Below are 17,248 nucleotides of genomic sequence, written 5' to 3'. Positions count from 1 at the left end.
ACTGCAAAATGATTTCCAATAAAAAATAAAACCTCGTAAACAAGTAAATAAATAAAAATAAAAATACCTATCTGCACCAAGCTTCCATTTTCAGTTAGAATTTATACACATGGGCTTTTCGTTTTTCCTATCCAACTAAACCTTAAAAAATGCAAAAGGCGCCATCTACAAGAGCTTTAAGTCAGAAAACGCTTTACATTCTAAAGAAATTAACTGACTTAACTCGCTTTTTCAGTTATTGTTTTAAAAGAGGAAATGAACCCCACTATTATATTTCAAGTGAGAAACAAAGCTAATATCTTCTGTGGTCTAACTCTAAAGCGCTCGTAGAATTGGAGAAAGATAAGATAGAATTGATTATAGACAGTTACTAAAGAAATTTCAAGAGCATATTAAGTTATTTTCTCAGTTTCATGTATAAAATGGAGATCTGCTTTACATTTTCAATCCATTATTTCTTGTTTCAATTTATAGGCACGTCCCGATTTTCGAGTTTTGATTCCCCAGTGCGCATTCTTTTAAGTCTAGCGACTTCGAAATCAGCTTGAATCTTGAACAATTCATTCGTTCAGACGTCACGTTTCGTGTTCGAATTCAAAAATTCCGATTCGTGCAAGCAATTGTAATTTCATCCATTCAAAGATTTAGTTTTGCTCCCCGGATGAAGATCTATAACAAATGATTAAAATAAACGAGAGCAGAATTTATCGATTAACAGTTGTAGTTGATGTTAAATAATGGCTAGGAGTAGTAACTGAATTTTTACATCAAGGGGGGGGGGGGGTTGAAAGGCTGGACACACAGATAAGATGCACGATATTAAAAAGGTTTATATGAAAAGGGTTCGTTTCCAAGGTTTTTCATTTTATTTTTTTCCTTCCCTCTCTTTCTTTCTTTTAATTTCGTATTTGCAGAAAGTTCAAATACCATTAATACTTTTAAAAATCAAAAAAAAAAAAAAAAATATTTAAGGCTTTGAATTATCTCGAGGACTTTCAAATATACAACATATTTAATCAATAAAAAAATTCGAAAAGGTTGTTATCTAACTAAAAAAGTTAAATTCTAAAAGATGCAACTTAAACTAGTTTTTTTATCACACAATGATTGTAATCGAATGATTTGTTGTTCTCAATTTCATAGCGCTCTTTTGATCTACTCATTTTTATTATAGTCCGATAAAATACGAATGATCCCGATTTCCCCTCGCCCCCTCCCATATTTTTAAAAATGCACAAACATAATAAAACTTAAATAAAGTATACATAAATAAAGTTTCATATTAACCCTACTATATCCTTGATTGATAAAGGAATGAATATACATTTGAAAAGATACATTAAAAAAAAAAAGTTCAAAACGCAACCTTTTTAAATGAGTATTATCGTTTTTAAACAAATATTTTATCCGCTATTTTAGTAAATAAAATCAATATAGCAATTTATTTAATCCATTCATCACAAATTCAGAACACAGTCGTATGAATGACTCAATTCTAAAAATATTCCAAATGCGCCAATTTGAAACGTGTGATCACATGCATATTTCCCACTTATGCAGAGCAAAAAATTTTTTAAATCCCAACAGGCTTAACTCGAAGAGATTCAGGCCACCAATTCTCACTAAACTTGTACCAAAATTTAAAATATTAAAAAAAAAAAGTACAATAAATCGATCAGCACTTCTATGCTCCTACCCATACACAGATTTCCGCGAAAACTAAACAGTTTTATAAAGTCCATTTAAAGAATTTCGACTGCTACCTTTTATTTATTTATTTCGTATACATAAATAAAAGGAACTGAACTCTTAAGAACTCTTAAAACTGGATAATCGTACTGAACTCTTAAAAAGCTAGATAATCGTAATGGCTATCTAATCATTACACTATGCACCTGGCTGTATAACTAACTATAAAACTCCGCTATGATATGTCTATTTTAATGCAAATAAAGCGAATTGAAAAGAATTTATTTCGAATAATACAGCTGACCAATAACTTTTAGCGATGCGGCAAGCCAAATTACAAGCAAGAAAATATAATTCTTTTCTGCGATTGACTATTTTGCACATAATAAATAACCAAGCATGAAACAAGGCAATCGTTCTGACCAACAAGATTAAAACCAATGCAAATCTACAATTGAACCAAGAAGAAAGAGTTTTCATTATTCTTCTCAATCTTACAACAAAATACTTTTTCTCCATACACGACCCATCTTCCACCTACATACAGTTTTCCCAAAGTGTGTGTGTGTGGGGGGGGGATTTTCTTTAATGCAAATCATGCACAGTCACAAGGAAAAACAAAATATTTCCGAATGCGGAATGAAGGGAGGGGGCGATGAAGAGTCCTTATCCGGATAAGTTTTTATCTCCAAAAACTTATTTCGAAATCAGAATTTGCAAGGATTTTGTTTTCTCTCATCCAACGCGGGCTTCAGTTTTTATTTATAATTTTTTACCCTTTCACTCCGCGGCGGAAAAAGTTGTGGTTATGTTTTTACCTTCCGTTTCATTTGCATTTCCGAGTGAGATATCAATCTTTTGGCGCTGAACGAGCTTCGGGTTGTTCTCTGCCTGTCTCAATAATTTACTTCGCGACATCACTCCCTCCCAATCTTATCCCTAGGACATTATAAAAAAGGGGTTGTTTTGAAATTGCATTCGCTAAAACTCTCGTTATTCCATAAAAAAAATATCCCTCTTATTCTATGGAATAGTTTGTCCCAATGACGTGGAGGTAAGATGGATATTTATATCCAAGGTACCATTCGAATGGGATGACAGGAGGTAAAGTATAAGAACATGTTTGCCACTTTTCAAACCAAATATGACGATGGAGTAAAAGTATATTAAGTGCCATTTTAACCCTGGTATATCATACGGAGAAAAAAAAAAGCATTAAGAGCCTTTACTCTCCGTGCAATTGAAAAGTAACCCAGTTTCAAACCCATAGAAAAAAAAAAGGGGGGGGGGACCAACTATAAGTACAATGCATATTTGGCTATATATGTTTAAGACAATAATACACTCATTATATACCATAGAACAAATGGTAGAAGTAAACAGTGCTGCATACAATTCATCAATCTTATATGCAGAACGACACCTGAAAATTCCCCAGCTATCAATAGTATATTTACGACTATTTGATTATCAAAATCTAGAGGATCTTGACAAATCTCGAAGCACCCAAATTATTTCAAAAAGGTCACACCTCTTCCAATGGTTTCCACCAGGAATTTATAAATAAAGCAGGTTATTTTTTGAAATGCAAATTTAAAAATGATAATACAAGCCGTTTGGAAAATTTACAAATGATTAAGAAGTTATACATCTACAATGATTTATAAATAAAATTTACTTAAAATTGCACCTTCTAATTTCAGTTTACTAATTCAAAATTACCTAGCAATTTTCGCAGCCAGTCCCTGAGTAGGTTTGTTTTGAAATAAAAATCTAGAATCCTTTCCTCCATTTTTTTCCTAATCGAAATGTCATATCTACATCATATTTCTAAATTAAAAATAATCTCCCACAATCCATCATTTCTCGAAATCTCATCAGATCCAGAAATTGTGCCTCCAAATATATAAAAGGAATTTTTAAAGACTTATCTTCACGGTATGAATATCCCAGTAAGTCATTACAGCATCTTTCACTTGGTTTAAATTTGTAAGATAAAGGTGATGGGGAAAAAAATCTCATTTACAGTAAGCATTAAAACAGTTATTGAAGATGTTGGAAATCAGAAAATGAAAATGCACAGTCTTAATGAGTATGGTTATGAATAAATAGTCAAATCAAAATTATTAAATCAGCGAAGAATAAAATACCTTCATTTAAAAACAGAGAAGAAATAAAAATGGCAATTTATCAGAAGCGAATGTAATAATTAACCAAAAGGCGTTATATTATACCGTCAGGTTTTATATTAGCGATGATTTGGGGTATGTCATCTCCAACCACCATTCCATTAACCCGCGGCACCGACACGAATTCAACTGCAACTGATGCCCAACTCATTTGTATATCCATTTCCTACCTTTAAGGTAATGGCAACCATCATTTGGTGGCAACATATTACTTTTCCCCAACACCAAAAACTGACATGTAATGAGTAGTGGAACGCCAATCGACTTTAGAACGTGTCAGAAATCGGAACTTGAAATCCAGCCATCCAAAAATGAAAGAGAAATCTATGCGTAATGATGGAAATCAATCATTCAAATTATGTTCCCACCGGCATCCATCAAGAAGAGCTGCAACCTTTTCGGCGTGCCATGATCCGCAAATAGATCCAAGCATACATCAAGCTGCAAACATGGAATCTTTTCAAGCCAAATTCATTAATCAACAATCGTCCTCGGTGCTACATCGTACCTCAAATCGAACCGCTCGAAAGCGCGGCTACGATGCTAATTATGTGTCAAATCGGAAAATCTAGTGATCCCAGTTAAAATTCTAGAAATCCAGGTTTATAACTATATTCTGAGAGAATCGCTCCCACATTATTAATATCTCATTAGGAGGATGTCGATAAAGTGACACAACATAAGGGGGATGCCACCGGGTGACCACGAGAAATATTATGCGTAACGATTTGTGTACTCGAAGAAGGGGCCGTGCAAGCAGAATTTCGGCTGTCCATTTGTATCTTGGAATGGAAAACAATTTATCAGAATGGCTTATGAAAGGAACAAAGATTTTGTTCAGCTACAGGACTCATTTTGATTACTTTTTAATGATCCTCCGCTTTCCCAAATAAGGCTAGTTTAAAAAAAGCTTTAAATCCCATTAAAATATTGGTGAGGCTTTTTTTTAATAATGCAATCAGTATGAATATCAACAATTATGTTTCAATTTCGTCATGTCACTTAAAGAGAGTCATGTCATACCGTAAAAAAGCCGCGATATGAACTACAAGCTTGTGGAAAAAAAAAAAAAAAATATTTTTAATAGTTTACAGAATGGCAAAAATAATAAATGTTCATTGTCCAATGTGTGTTCTGTTCTTACAGTATACAATTCATCAATGCATTTTTCTTTTCTGCGTTTAGAGCAGTGTTTTTCTGATTTTATACTTTCAAAATTTCCCTCCCACCACGGGTATAAAGATATTTCCCCTTCAAAACACTTGCTTTTTAAATAATTAGAATTAATTCTATAACAGATCTATTATGTCATACTACAAAATTATAAATACATTGCATTTACAGTGCAAAATTTCAGAAAATTAACTATATAATATTATGATTATATGACAATCAAATGGCTAGATTTAACCATGTGTGAAAAAAATATTCACTATTATTAAAACGCAGAAAAACGAAATATATATAAGCAAACTGATAGTTTCAAATTACAAAAGAAATAAGAAAAGATACAATAATTGGATGGAAACGCGTCATAAATTAGTGCAATGAATTTGATCATTCTCAAGATATGAGTTTTACATTTAATTAAAAAAATATTGTATAACTTCTATGAAACGGGAATTGTGAGGGATGCAGAATCAGTCCATCGATTTTAGAAAGAGAAGGAAACTAGAACTTGCTTCAGGTTTCACACTCATGAAAAATTACAATTAATTTGAACCATGCAAGTACGGAGTCCGATAAAAAGAGAGCAAATCCCCAAAGATCCAATTCTTTATGAAAAATGAACGGCTATCACAGCGAATACTTCAATTAACATCATCGAGCCCCATCTGCCATCAATACAAACCTTTTTCTGTACAACTCTAGGGGGGGAGGAAGGTCTGAAAAATATATTGTGACGTCAGAAACCATTTCATCGGATTATGTGCCACCTTCCCCCCAAATTAAAGCCCTACAGCAAGTTGCTTGCCTAAAGCCGGGGGAGCTAGTAACAAACCCCATTCCTTACTCCATCCTCATCACCAAATTCTACGTTATGTCACTAATTCAAATCCATTGTCAATTATGAAAGGATACAATGTATTCAAGAGGAGTCGGAAGTCCCCCCCCTCCCCGTTCATTATTCAATCAGTCCAGCTGTCAATAAATGAAAAAAAAAAAAAAAAAGAGAGAGAGAGAGAGAGAGAATGAGAAAAAGACCCTCACTACATTCATCTGTTAACTATTATAACTTTTTTTTTGCTATAAAAATACATTTTAGTTGATTTGTACCTTCTGTAGCTATCAGTTCAACATCTAAATATAATTACCAAAACCACAAATTTCATTTTTCCGTTAGAAATAAATTAAAGAACAAGTGTTCCCAAAAAAGAACATTGGCAAAGAATGGATTAAAATTATGTCTGTGGAAGGAGTTATTAATTTAACTGTCGATACTGGAACTAAATATCAGTGGCCCAAACTACACGAAAGCGAGCTTGACCGTACAAATCAAACAGCACGAAGAATACAGATAGATCTAACAATTTTTCACAAACTAGAACAGTTATCATTCACCTTCAAACTCACCCGAACGGTCGATTAATGAGATTTTTGATGCTATTCATCTTCAGATAAGATTGCATTTCATATATATGACAAAAATTATAAAGTTTTCACTTAAATAATTTTATAAGAAAACAGCATTTCTAAACGCTATTATTAAAAACCAACAATAGGAAACATGAAAGCGATTTTAAGCAACCTATTACTGCATTCATTACATAAAATTGAGAAGTATTTGAAAATTCAAGTTCTTTACAGATTTTATTCGCTTTCACGGTCAAATAATAAACCTACAATTAATTTCTTTTGATTTGGAAAAAAAAAAAAAAAAGGCAGCATGGATACGATTTTATTGTTATAATTGTTACTGCAGAAAACTTGGTAACTCGAAAGAGTTTTATATACTACAGAAGAAATCACAATATAATGGATACGCAAATTATAAATATATCTATAAAGAGCTTAAATCTGAAGACAAAAAAACTTCCTCTTCTAAATAATAAATTATTGCACTTAGGCCTTGCATTCAATTATAAAATACTCTCCTATTCACAAAATACACGCATTATATTAAAATTGCCTTTTTTTCTTCCTTCATTCTCAACCACGCTGAATGCATTCATAAACCATTTTGCAGCACAATTCCCCTCATGTCTCTAGCCGGAAGCTGCGGCCACTATTTTACGAAACTACATCAGCGTGAGAGGCTTAGGGAAGGGGGTATTCTCGGGAGATTTCTTGTCACTTCAGTTCGTTTCTGCCATGTGTCCCTTTCACGAATTCTAGATGGAGCGAGGGGGGGGGGGTGAGCGAAAAGCTATTCCGCTTTATTCTCTTTCTATTAAATAGCCTCATTGCCCGCAGCGGTCGCGCATTAATGTGTAATGTCAACTTTCATTAGGCCGGCGCCGTAAACGACAGTTGAAAAGCATTGCGTCCCGCGAGGTTATGTAATGCGTGAGAAGGGGTCGACCACGTTTCGAAACAGGCCCCTTTCGATTAAAAAATAGAACAGAACAGAATACTAAAAGGATGAGAGGTAACGGATTCCATACACAGAAGATATATTTTGAATTGAATGCAATTGCATTTGTTGAATGGGGATTTATTCGAATGAAAGATTCTCTCGGCAATGAGAAAAGGTCAGCAGATATGATCTAAAATACGAAGCCCAAAAGAGATTTTGTGAGAAGAAAAAAAAAAAAAATCGACTTGAAAAGAGTGCTAACATTATGATGCAACCTCTCTTCTTTCTCCAGACCCTCTCTCTTCTCTTGTAATCCAGAATTATTAGCAGTTCTTATTTGTAATTATAGTTTTAGCAAAATTTCATTTTTTTCCCCCTTTCGAAAAGTAGTTTAGCAAATAGAAACGTCTTCCAAGCTTTAAACGATGCACGTAACGATAATCACTGTTATTGCAATGAGCCAGCACTTATTTTTTTTAAAATTGTTATAATTATATAACTAGTTGCTTTATAATAGCAGTTCCTAATCTATAAAATACACATCAACTGTGTTATACGTAATAAGCAAATATTTTAAAAACACCAAAAATCTAATTTTTTATTAATCAATGAAATTGTGTTTTCTTTCTTTCTTGCGTTATGAATATTGCACAATGTAGTTAGCAAAACCAAGAAGGCAATTTAATCCTTTTGGCATGCAATCATTACATAAGAAAGCACTAATAATATTACATCTTAAGAAAATTGTATTGAATTTTTTAAAAAAATTAAAAACTTAAAAGAATTGGCTACTTTCAAACAAATGAAAAGGCATTAAAACAGCATGTTTCTTTATGATTTTTTCTAAAATTTATAATACAATTATATGTATCGTGTTCGACATATTATATTATATATATACATATATGCGCCATCGGTTGATTTTAAAAAAGGAGGAACTTAAAAAAATAAATTCCGCATTTATCTGTTTAGTGAGTTAAGTGTTCTTTCTCAGTGCCCGAGTTCTTTCATAAAGCAGCTACAAAAATAAAGACATTCTACAGCGGGAAAAAAAAAAAAAAAAAAAAAAAAACAATGCTTGCCGAATCTCAAGTTATGAAATCAGAATACTGTATTGCTCAATCGTCAATTAAAAAGGGAAATATTTCGCAGGGTAAAGCTTCCGATCACGATATCTATTTAAATCAGAAACAAACTATTAATAAACGGTTCAATGTCCCATTATTTTCAAGCACTTCCAAGACGATGAAGGAAAAAGAAAATTTGTGCCGATATACACAAGAAAATGTGGCTTTAAAACACGATTCTACAAGCCATATAGAATTATTTCGACATTTTACGAATGTTCTCATTTTAACAGTGATAACCGCAAGAATTTGAAAGCAACTCAAAATCCATTTATTACAAGATCCGACAAGGGAGGGTTCTTCCAGTGCCGGAATAGGCTTAGAGGATTATCTTCCCATTTCTTACCTTCCTCCTTTGTTAATTATCTATAAATTTAAAGTTTATGTCAATAAAAGAAAATCTAATAAATATCGATCACTATTTAGTTCTAAGTAACGGGAAAACAGCGGAGCTCAGTATTCTATGTCCAAAATATTTATCTAATTACATTTCCCATTGCACAAAACATATCAAATGTTTGTACCATATTAGTTGACAGTTTAAAAGAAAAATTTCTTAGAAGTGAAATGACAGTATATCATTACATCCATAATGAAGGTTAAAACAGAAAGGTATTTTTTAAACTTTAGAGAGTTTCTCTCCTATGAAAATAGATCTAATAATATTTTTAACGGAATCGGGATGATAATAATTTGGGTAAAATTAGTTAGCTATTTAATTAAAATTCATAATGATATGAAGGCACTACAATTAAAAATACAAAGAAACATTTCTTCTATCATTTTAATTCCTCCTTTAATAAAGAAAGGAATATAATAGAAGAAAACACAGTTTGAAAAAATCCCCTTCCCTTTCGATCAACCTTCGATTATGCCGTAATTATTCTAAATCATACAGATTATGAGCAATTCTAAGTTGTACAAAATATAATTTGACAGAATATGCTAGCATTGATTAAAAGAAAATGTTAAGAAACGAAAAAGATCGAACATGGTGGGAGAATTAATCTACATTTTAACGTTATAGAAGCAGAATAGCACTACGAATTTGAATTTTAAATATACGCTTCTTTTCTTTTTTTTTTTTTTTTAACTTTGTTTTAACTAGGTTTTGAACATTTTTTTTTCTTTTAATTCTACCCATCGATTCTTTGCGAGAGATACAATTATTCAATAAATGAATAGAGAAGTCAATAACAATTAATCACAAGAGAATCTCAATTTCATTCCATTTTGGATTTTTTTTTTTTAAATTAGTTTGTGTAAGCAGCGTCTCCATCAAAAAGGCCGCTTAGTGGCGGAGGTGGCTCCGCAGTCGAAAAAGGGCTCAAGATTGTCCAAAATAATGAGAATGAAAAATGATGCGATAGCTCATTTAAGAAACATTTTTCATCTCTTTTGATCCTTTAATAGGCCATCAACTTGTCTTTCAAGCCATATTTTCCGAGTACGCTTCGAGATTTTATCACCAGTTAATAAGGATCTTCGAAACGCACATATGCTCTTCTTTTTGCTGTTGTTACCTAAAGCATCTGCCCACATAAAAATGATGCGATTACACAGATGTTACATTTTGGAGAGCACTCTCGTCGGAGATGCAGTTTACAGGATATGAGTGCTCTTGACATTATGTACAATTTCGTTTTTAACGTTTGGAAGGCGAAATGTTGTAGTTTTGATCAAAGGTATTTTCTCTGTCTCTCTCTTTTATTACATAAATTTCTAAAATTTTCAGAAACCTTTGAACAAAATTTTCATGCACACCCTTTTTTGGGTCTCGAAACAACATGGCAGAATCAATAGATTAATTTTAACATTTTATCTGTGAAAGCTATTCAAATTAAAGAATAGATATTTTTAACCATTTAAAATTTTGCAATGAAAACCTTACTCATTTAACTATTTAACAAATGAATCATTACAATATGAGCGAATATGATCTGCGGATTTATAGAGTAAATAGAGAGCTACTCTTTAACAACGGAAATACTAAATTCATTCAGCGGCACCCATTAACCGATGGGAGTGGTCTCTCTACGAGACCTACACTCTTAAGTAAATGTGCTCTTGTGTATTATTAACCGCATGTCATCGGCGAACAATAGTCAAGAAAGAGCTTATAAGAGTGCGATGTTTGGCGATTCATTGCGGTTAATACAAAAGTACCAAAAAACCAAGTTTTTTTTTTTTTTTTTTCCCAAACTACTGACACCTAAATTTGATAAATAACTACACTTGAGGTCACAAAATCCTATAACAAATTTGATAAATTTAAGTTATTGCGTTTTTTAATTATGTTTACATGCTTCTGAAAGTACAGACCGACAGACGTTCAACCCCTTGTTGGACTTCGGTCAAAAGGTGACAGAAGTCCACAGTATAGATGCCGAAACCACACACCGGATTTTATACCGCCTACTTCTCTTCGTTTTGCAGTTATCACGTTACGTTGCAACCGAACAGTCGGACCTCTGAATAAATTGGCTCAAAATTGGACGTAAATCTACACATTGGATGTAAAGACAATGCACCACATTTCACCTGTCGGGCTCTAAGCCTTTTTGAGCCATCATGTTCACAGACGGAATTCTAAATGTGTTTTTGGGACTCGGAGAGATGCTGAGATTTGTCAAAACCTGGAGTTCAAATCATTTGACGATTCCTACACATTTTCTTCGTATACGATAAAGTAAAAAGTACCATCGAAAAACAGACTTATCTATAAACAGCTACACATTCCGAGTATAAGGTCAATAGAAGCTCCATTTTAAGATCATTTTTTTCACACAGAAATAAAATTTAATTATCGACTAAATGCAAGTATACTATTTTTATCGTCCTTGAAATGTTTTAAAGGTCCGCTTGATGTCATCATTTTAACAAGTTATTTTAAGGCATTTTCAAAGTGGCATTGTAATTTGTTGCCCGGCTATGTATTAAGTCTGCTTGACATGACAAAAAAGTAATAAAAAACAAGATGTCCGTCTCCTTAAACGATGAAAGGCAACCGAAAGTCTAAATAAATAGAGACATTCTAGTGGAATGAGTTAAGACGAGCGGCAGTAAATAGTCTAACTTCCTAACGTTACAGTTAGAATCAATGTTTTCGTATCACGAAAAAAGTGATTTAATATTTCCACGTGTCGACTTACTATTTTTAAAATCTTTTTCAGAAGGCAAGTGAAAATTTAAGAGCGTTTAGTGACAGCACTCGTTTCGGAATCTTCCAGAAGGGGGGGGGGAAGAGAGAGAGGGGAGAGGGGGTGGAATACCATCTTTAATTCACTACGGAGGTGATAAGTTACAGCTAAGCCACCTTGGCCTGTCACTTCAATCTGTAAGCTAAGTTTTTCACTCAGATAGCATCCTGCTGAAGCCAGTCTGCTCCCTCTCTTTTAAAGTGTGATGTCACAGGGCGCCAAAGATAGAATCGGAAACACAGAAAGCTATTTGTTGTCATTGAGAAAAAGGAACAGTGTGTTCGTCATAAAGTTGTCGTGAGGACTTGTTTCCAGTGCATAAATCTTTACAGAAGCAAAAAGCACAAATTTGTTTGAATCAACAATCATTAGGGTATATTTGGTGTTAAAAATGCAGTCATTACTTTAAATGAGAGAGAAATTACTTACTTTGGATCTTAGGTAGTGACTTGAAGTAACAATAAATGCTGTTCCTAAGCAACGCACAATATTTACACGATGTAGTATAATACAGAGAATATTGTTTAGTGTCATTCATAACAGAAGTAACACACACACACACACAAAACTCGTTTCTATGAAACTCTTCTCAATCAATTAAAATCTCGAAAAATCAGTTCGCAATGCGAGTATCATTAAAATTAACCATGTACGATTAACAAATGAAATCTATTGAATTCGGACAAATACGATTTTATTTATATAAAGTTTATTGAATTATTTTACATTCAAATCAAATTACAAAAAAAAGGTCATTTTTTTTTTTTTTTTTTTTTTTTTTTTTTTGTACTTCCAGAAAATGAAACCAAGCAATTTGAGGAAAAAGTTAATAGAGTTAAACTTGGTAATATCATTCAGATTATTCAAAAATGTTTCAAATTAAAATTCTGGATTTTTTTCTCTTTCAGATTTCTTGAATATCCAATATATGTTATGCACAGTTTTGTACAATTCGAATTTTTCAGCAGTTCAAATTATTATTTTGATGCCATCCACTTCAGATTATTTAAATTTCAGTATGTACGATCTCACCCACTTTACAAATTGCTTATCCCCGTCCCTAAATAAGGCTTGAAAAATAATTGGATTGTGTCAATTCCAAAAAAAATCTTCCTTTATTATAAGCACATAGATAAAAGAGTGCAGTTTCTTCTAGAATATATCAATACAAATGGACAAATACTTATAAAATTACTTTTATTAAAGTCATTTACATTGCAAATTCGAATACAAAATCATGCATGTATAAACTTCATGCCTGTTCCACACCCATTTTAACAGCATTTTTCATATCACAGAGGCGTATAGGAAGGGATTTTTTTTAGACCCCCAAGCGGTAATCTTTGTGGCGTTCTTGTTGGAAAAGCGAAAACGCATTCATTATAAAGATCCGAGGACAATAGAACAGTCAAATGAGAGAGTGGGGCGGCGTAGAAATAACTGCTTCTACTTTTTGAAGGAAGAAAGGGTGCTAATTTGCATGGCAACACTATATCCCCCTCCTTCCTCAATTTTAATCAGGCATTACTTCAATCCTCTTCCTAAATATCAGTGTCGATTTAAAGAAATGTAGGATCCTGTTTTTTTTAATGCTTTTTTCCATTATTTCCGGCACGTATGCCTAATCTATTACAATAAAAGCCGACTAGAAGAAGCCTCTCGCACAGGCCAAATCCGAGGAAACTCCGCCGATCTTTTAATTTCATTAAGGGAATATCCCAATGGGTAAAATGGAGAAAGGAGAGGGGAAAAAAAAAAAAAAAAGGTTGAGAAATTACTAATACACCGCCCAATTTATAAACGAGTAGTCAAGGCTTAAAATGGCGTAGATTACAGAATATCGGAAGTAGGATCCCATGCAAAAACAAATGTGCTAACTTCTACTCTGGAGTGCGACTCTGAATCGGTTTAAACTATTAGAGTGTCTAAACTCTTAAAACACATCTGATAAAAAGATAAGATTCATATAAAATTCACTTGCAAAAAATTTATATATTATACTGATCAGGTTCAAAAAGTTTGATTAATCGTATAAATTCTGCGTAATGAATAGGAAAAACGAAGACTTGATGGCTTACAACAAGGAAAGAATCTTAAGGATTTTGGAACCCATTTTTTTTATGTTATCTTTAATGCAACGATATTGAAAAGGATCCTTGAAACGTCGTTATGAAATTTCACATCTTTTATCATTGCTCCTTAAAAACCATTTTAAATTTCATTCCGCTTGTATCAACGGTAAGTGGAAAAAATATTGAATAATTAACAATAATTAATGCTCTCGTAGTCTTTAAAGAGATTATAATTACAACATTTTTTTTTCTTGTTCTAATTTTTCAAAATAATAATAATAACCTTGATTTAAAGTTTTAAAAAGTCAGAAAAGTTGGAATTCGCCAACAAACTGGAAATAGCGATATAGTATTAAGCATCGCCAATTCCAGTTTTAATATCTTATCAGCCATGCGTCGGGTTTATACAGGATAAGGTCAAGGAAACGCACTCATTCCAGAAAGTTTAGTTGGCGAAATCTCTCCAGCCTCCAAAATTATTTATCCGCCTCACGACGCCAATGGCTCATTTGTGAAAAGTGCTGATGAAGACGAAAGGATACAAGTCCATAATACTACTTAGTGGCTGAAAAGCTGATTTAAGCCGAATTTTGGAAGGGAGCGTCTAGAGCAAGGGATTATGGGAGATTTCGTTGTTTTACGATGAGAAGAATTGCCAATATATCGATTGGGAAAGCTCCAGCAAGCTCCATTAAATTAATTAAAATTAATCATTATTCATGGAATTTGTCCCCCTCGTCTTTATGATTTTTAACATCGAGTCAATGTAAACCGCATCCTTAATTAAGAGTCCTGAACACGGAATTGGAATAAAAATGCGGCGTTTGTGCAGAGACTTGTGGAACTTGCCACAAAGCCACTGGACTCGGCGGTTAAATAAATATTAATTACGTTTATTAATACCACGCACACTTTCCAAAAACGTAAAGGTACGGCAGAGGATTTCTTGGTGAATGCAGCATATCACAGAAATAATTTGCAATTCTATTTTTTGTTTATTTTAAAAATCGTTTTATTTCAGTTAATAAATATTCTTAATTATCATTATACGGGCATAATGGCATGAATACAAAATGAAAAAAGCAATGAAATGAATCTTTAGACGGATATACGCGCATGAATCTTGTATTTAACAGTGCATAATACGGCAAGAATGTACAGCGATTGAATGTGATGTTATACATGATGGCTATCATATACAATAACAATGGTTTAAAAAACAAAAATCTAGGTTGAGAAAATATTTTCATCAGAATTAGTTTCTCGTGATTCATAAACTTTTAAAAATTTCAAAACTGACATTAAGCTAATTTCCTATGCAGATTGACAAGTGGAAAAGTTTTTCCTTATTTTTACAGAAGAAATAAATTGTTCAAAAACTCACCACCTCCTCTTCTAGCCCCTGTTGAATAGGCTATGTGCCCCAGCATTAGAATACAAATGGTCTTGTACACCCACGCCATGGTCACCTGTAAAACAGAAATTTTTGTTACATTTGCATTAGCGAAAATTAAATTCACATATGGAAAATTTAAGGAATGAACTTTTTGGAACAATAAAAACTAATACTTTAAGATAAACCCGATTATGTTTGAGAAGTAAATGAAAGACTGCTTTTTACCACAATTTAAGAACTGCACGATAATGGGAAATACTCCTTCATTTTCAACGCAAAATATAAAACTTAAAATAGATTCTTATTCACCAAACATTCCCTGCATTTGTATTCGCTTTGAACAAAGCGAACATCAACGTTTCAATCATTGTCTTTTTCGTAAGAGTGATTGAATACACAACGACAATGCATTCGCAATTCTAACATAATTGTAGTGCAACTATGTTATGTTGAGTTGCAATGTCAAGTCTTTTTACCTCCTACAAGGTACTCGGTATATATAAAGAAAGATAGCGTGTTAAATGTGAATCACGAACGCGAATTTAATTCACCGTGCTCCTGTAGGAAAAGTAGGGGGTTATAAGCAGAAAAATGGCAATGTCTCAAAGTATATCATCATTTCAGAAGACTCTTTGAGAACAATAATAAACTTGAGTCCAAAGCCAGGAACATTACATGTTTCCGACAGCAATGTTTTAAGAGTCCGATTCCTTTCAGATCTGGAATCACGAAAGAAAAAGAAAACGCGCAAGACTAATTGCTTTTGAAAGCAGCCAATAGACAGAACCAAACGCAGTTGAGTTGCAGAAATACTTTCTTGGCGGATGAGAAATAACAATGAATGTCCTTTTATTTACTCCTTTTAACCCTAACCAATCGTATAATGCAGTCCTTTTCATCCAAAAGGCATACCATCTTATGGGATCACATGATCAGTGATCAAGAATAAGTATGTAAAAGTGACGGATTGATTATTCTTGTGGTCTTCTTGACGAATTACGTACACAAAGGTTCTTGGCAATTTAACTACTCGGACATTAATGCTATAAAAAATCAGTCAATCTGACTGCACAAATAATCTGCAGAGTCGTTCAATACTTTTAATTTGATAAAATAAAAACTCTTTCGAATATTGTTTTTTAATGCGTTTGTCCCGCTATTATTTAGCGATTTGTTTCAAGAGACTTTTGAGAACATTAATAAACAGTTCATCACATACGCAAATATGATGCACTTGGCGTCATGTTATAATAATCTTTGGTGGCGAGTAAAAAAATAATGCAATTGAACTCAGTAAAGAAACAAGAAGTTTGGGAACTTCAAGACAGTTATGAAAGAAAATTTACTTTGAAAGTCCTTTACACTTCTGAGGAAAAAGCTATTAAAAGTTCTCCACATCGATAATAAAAAAATTTTCAAGTCAAACACTGCAGAAAATCTAGTGATAATTATTCTATTCATAAATTTCATTTGAGATTGAAACGGGAGCATTTTACAATTCGAAAATATAAATTCTAAATTACAACTGCTAAGATTGCAAAAAATAAAAAAATAAAAAAAATTAATAAAGGGAGGTGGGAAGGAAGAAAAAAATTTTTTAATGCATAGATAAATTTGTTTTCATCACTTAATCAAGAATTAACATCTAAATGTCTTTGAATAATCTGACCAGTAGATATTTTTTTAGTCATTCAACCATCAGAAAATTCAATAAACACAAGTAATATATTTAAACAAGTTCAACACCAAGTAAAAAAGTATAAGAGAAAAGAATCACGTGTAGAGAAGACAATTTACTAATTTTCCATGACAATGTACAGATTACAGATGAAAATTTAAATAAATTTCATAAACAGAGATCTCTAGTACGAACTTATTGGTAGGCAAAAAGAATATTCATAACGATTTTTTTACATTGTTATTTAATGTATTGTAGATCTTACGAACTTTGTTTCGTGGTCTGTAAGATATCAGAAATGGAGGAAATTACAACAGAATAACTAAACAGAATAGAAGAAATTTCTATTTCAAACGAAAATCTAGATGCTTCCTTCAAAA

General features: G+C 32.7%; 1 protein-coding gene across 3 annotated transcripts in view; it reads right to left on the bottom strand.

Annotated features, from left to right (window-relative positions):
- Positions 1 to 17,248, bottom strand: part of LOC129965763 (latrophilin Cirl-like) — a 168,733-nt gene that overhangs the window by 66,267 nt on the left and 85,218 nt on the right. For all 3 annotated transcript variants that reach the window (XM_056079926.1, XM_056079927.1, XM_056079928.1), the window contains exon 2: positions 15,179 to 15,263. In XM_056079926.1, coding sequence (XP_055935901.1) covers positions 15,179 to 15,263 — 85 coding nt within the window. The remainder of the gene's footprint in view (positions 1 to 15,178; positions 15,264 to 17,248) is intronic.

Source organism: Argiope bruennichi, chromosome 4, assembly GCF_947563725.1.
Source record: "Argiope bruennichi chromosome 4, qqArgBrue1.1, whole genome shotgun sequence".
Taxonomy (NCBI): Eukaryota; Metazoa; Arthropoda; class Arachnida; order Araneae; family Araneidae; genus Argiope; species Argiope bruennichi.
The sequence above is the reverse complement of the archived record's forward strand: the minus strand, read 5'-3'. Positions and strand labels throughout refer to the sequence as shown.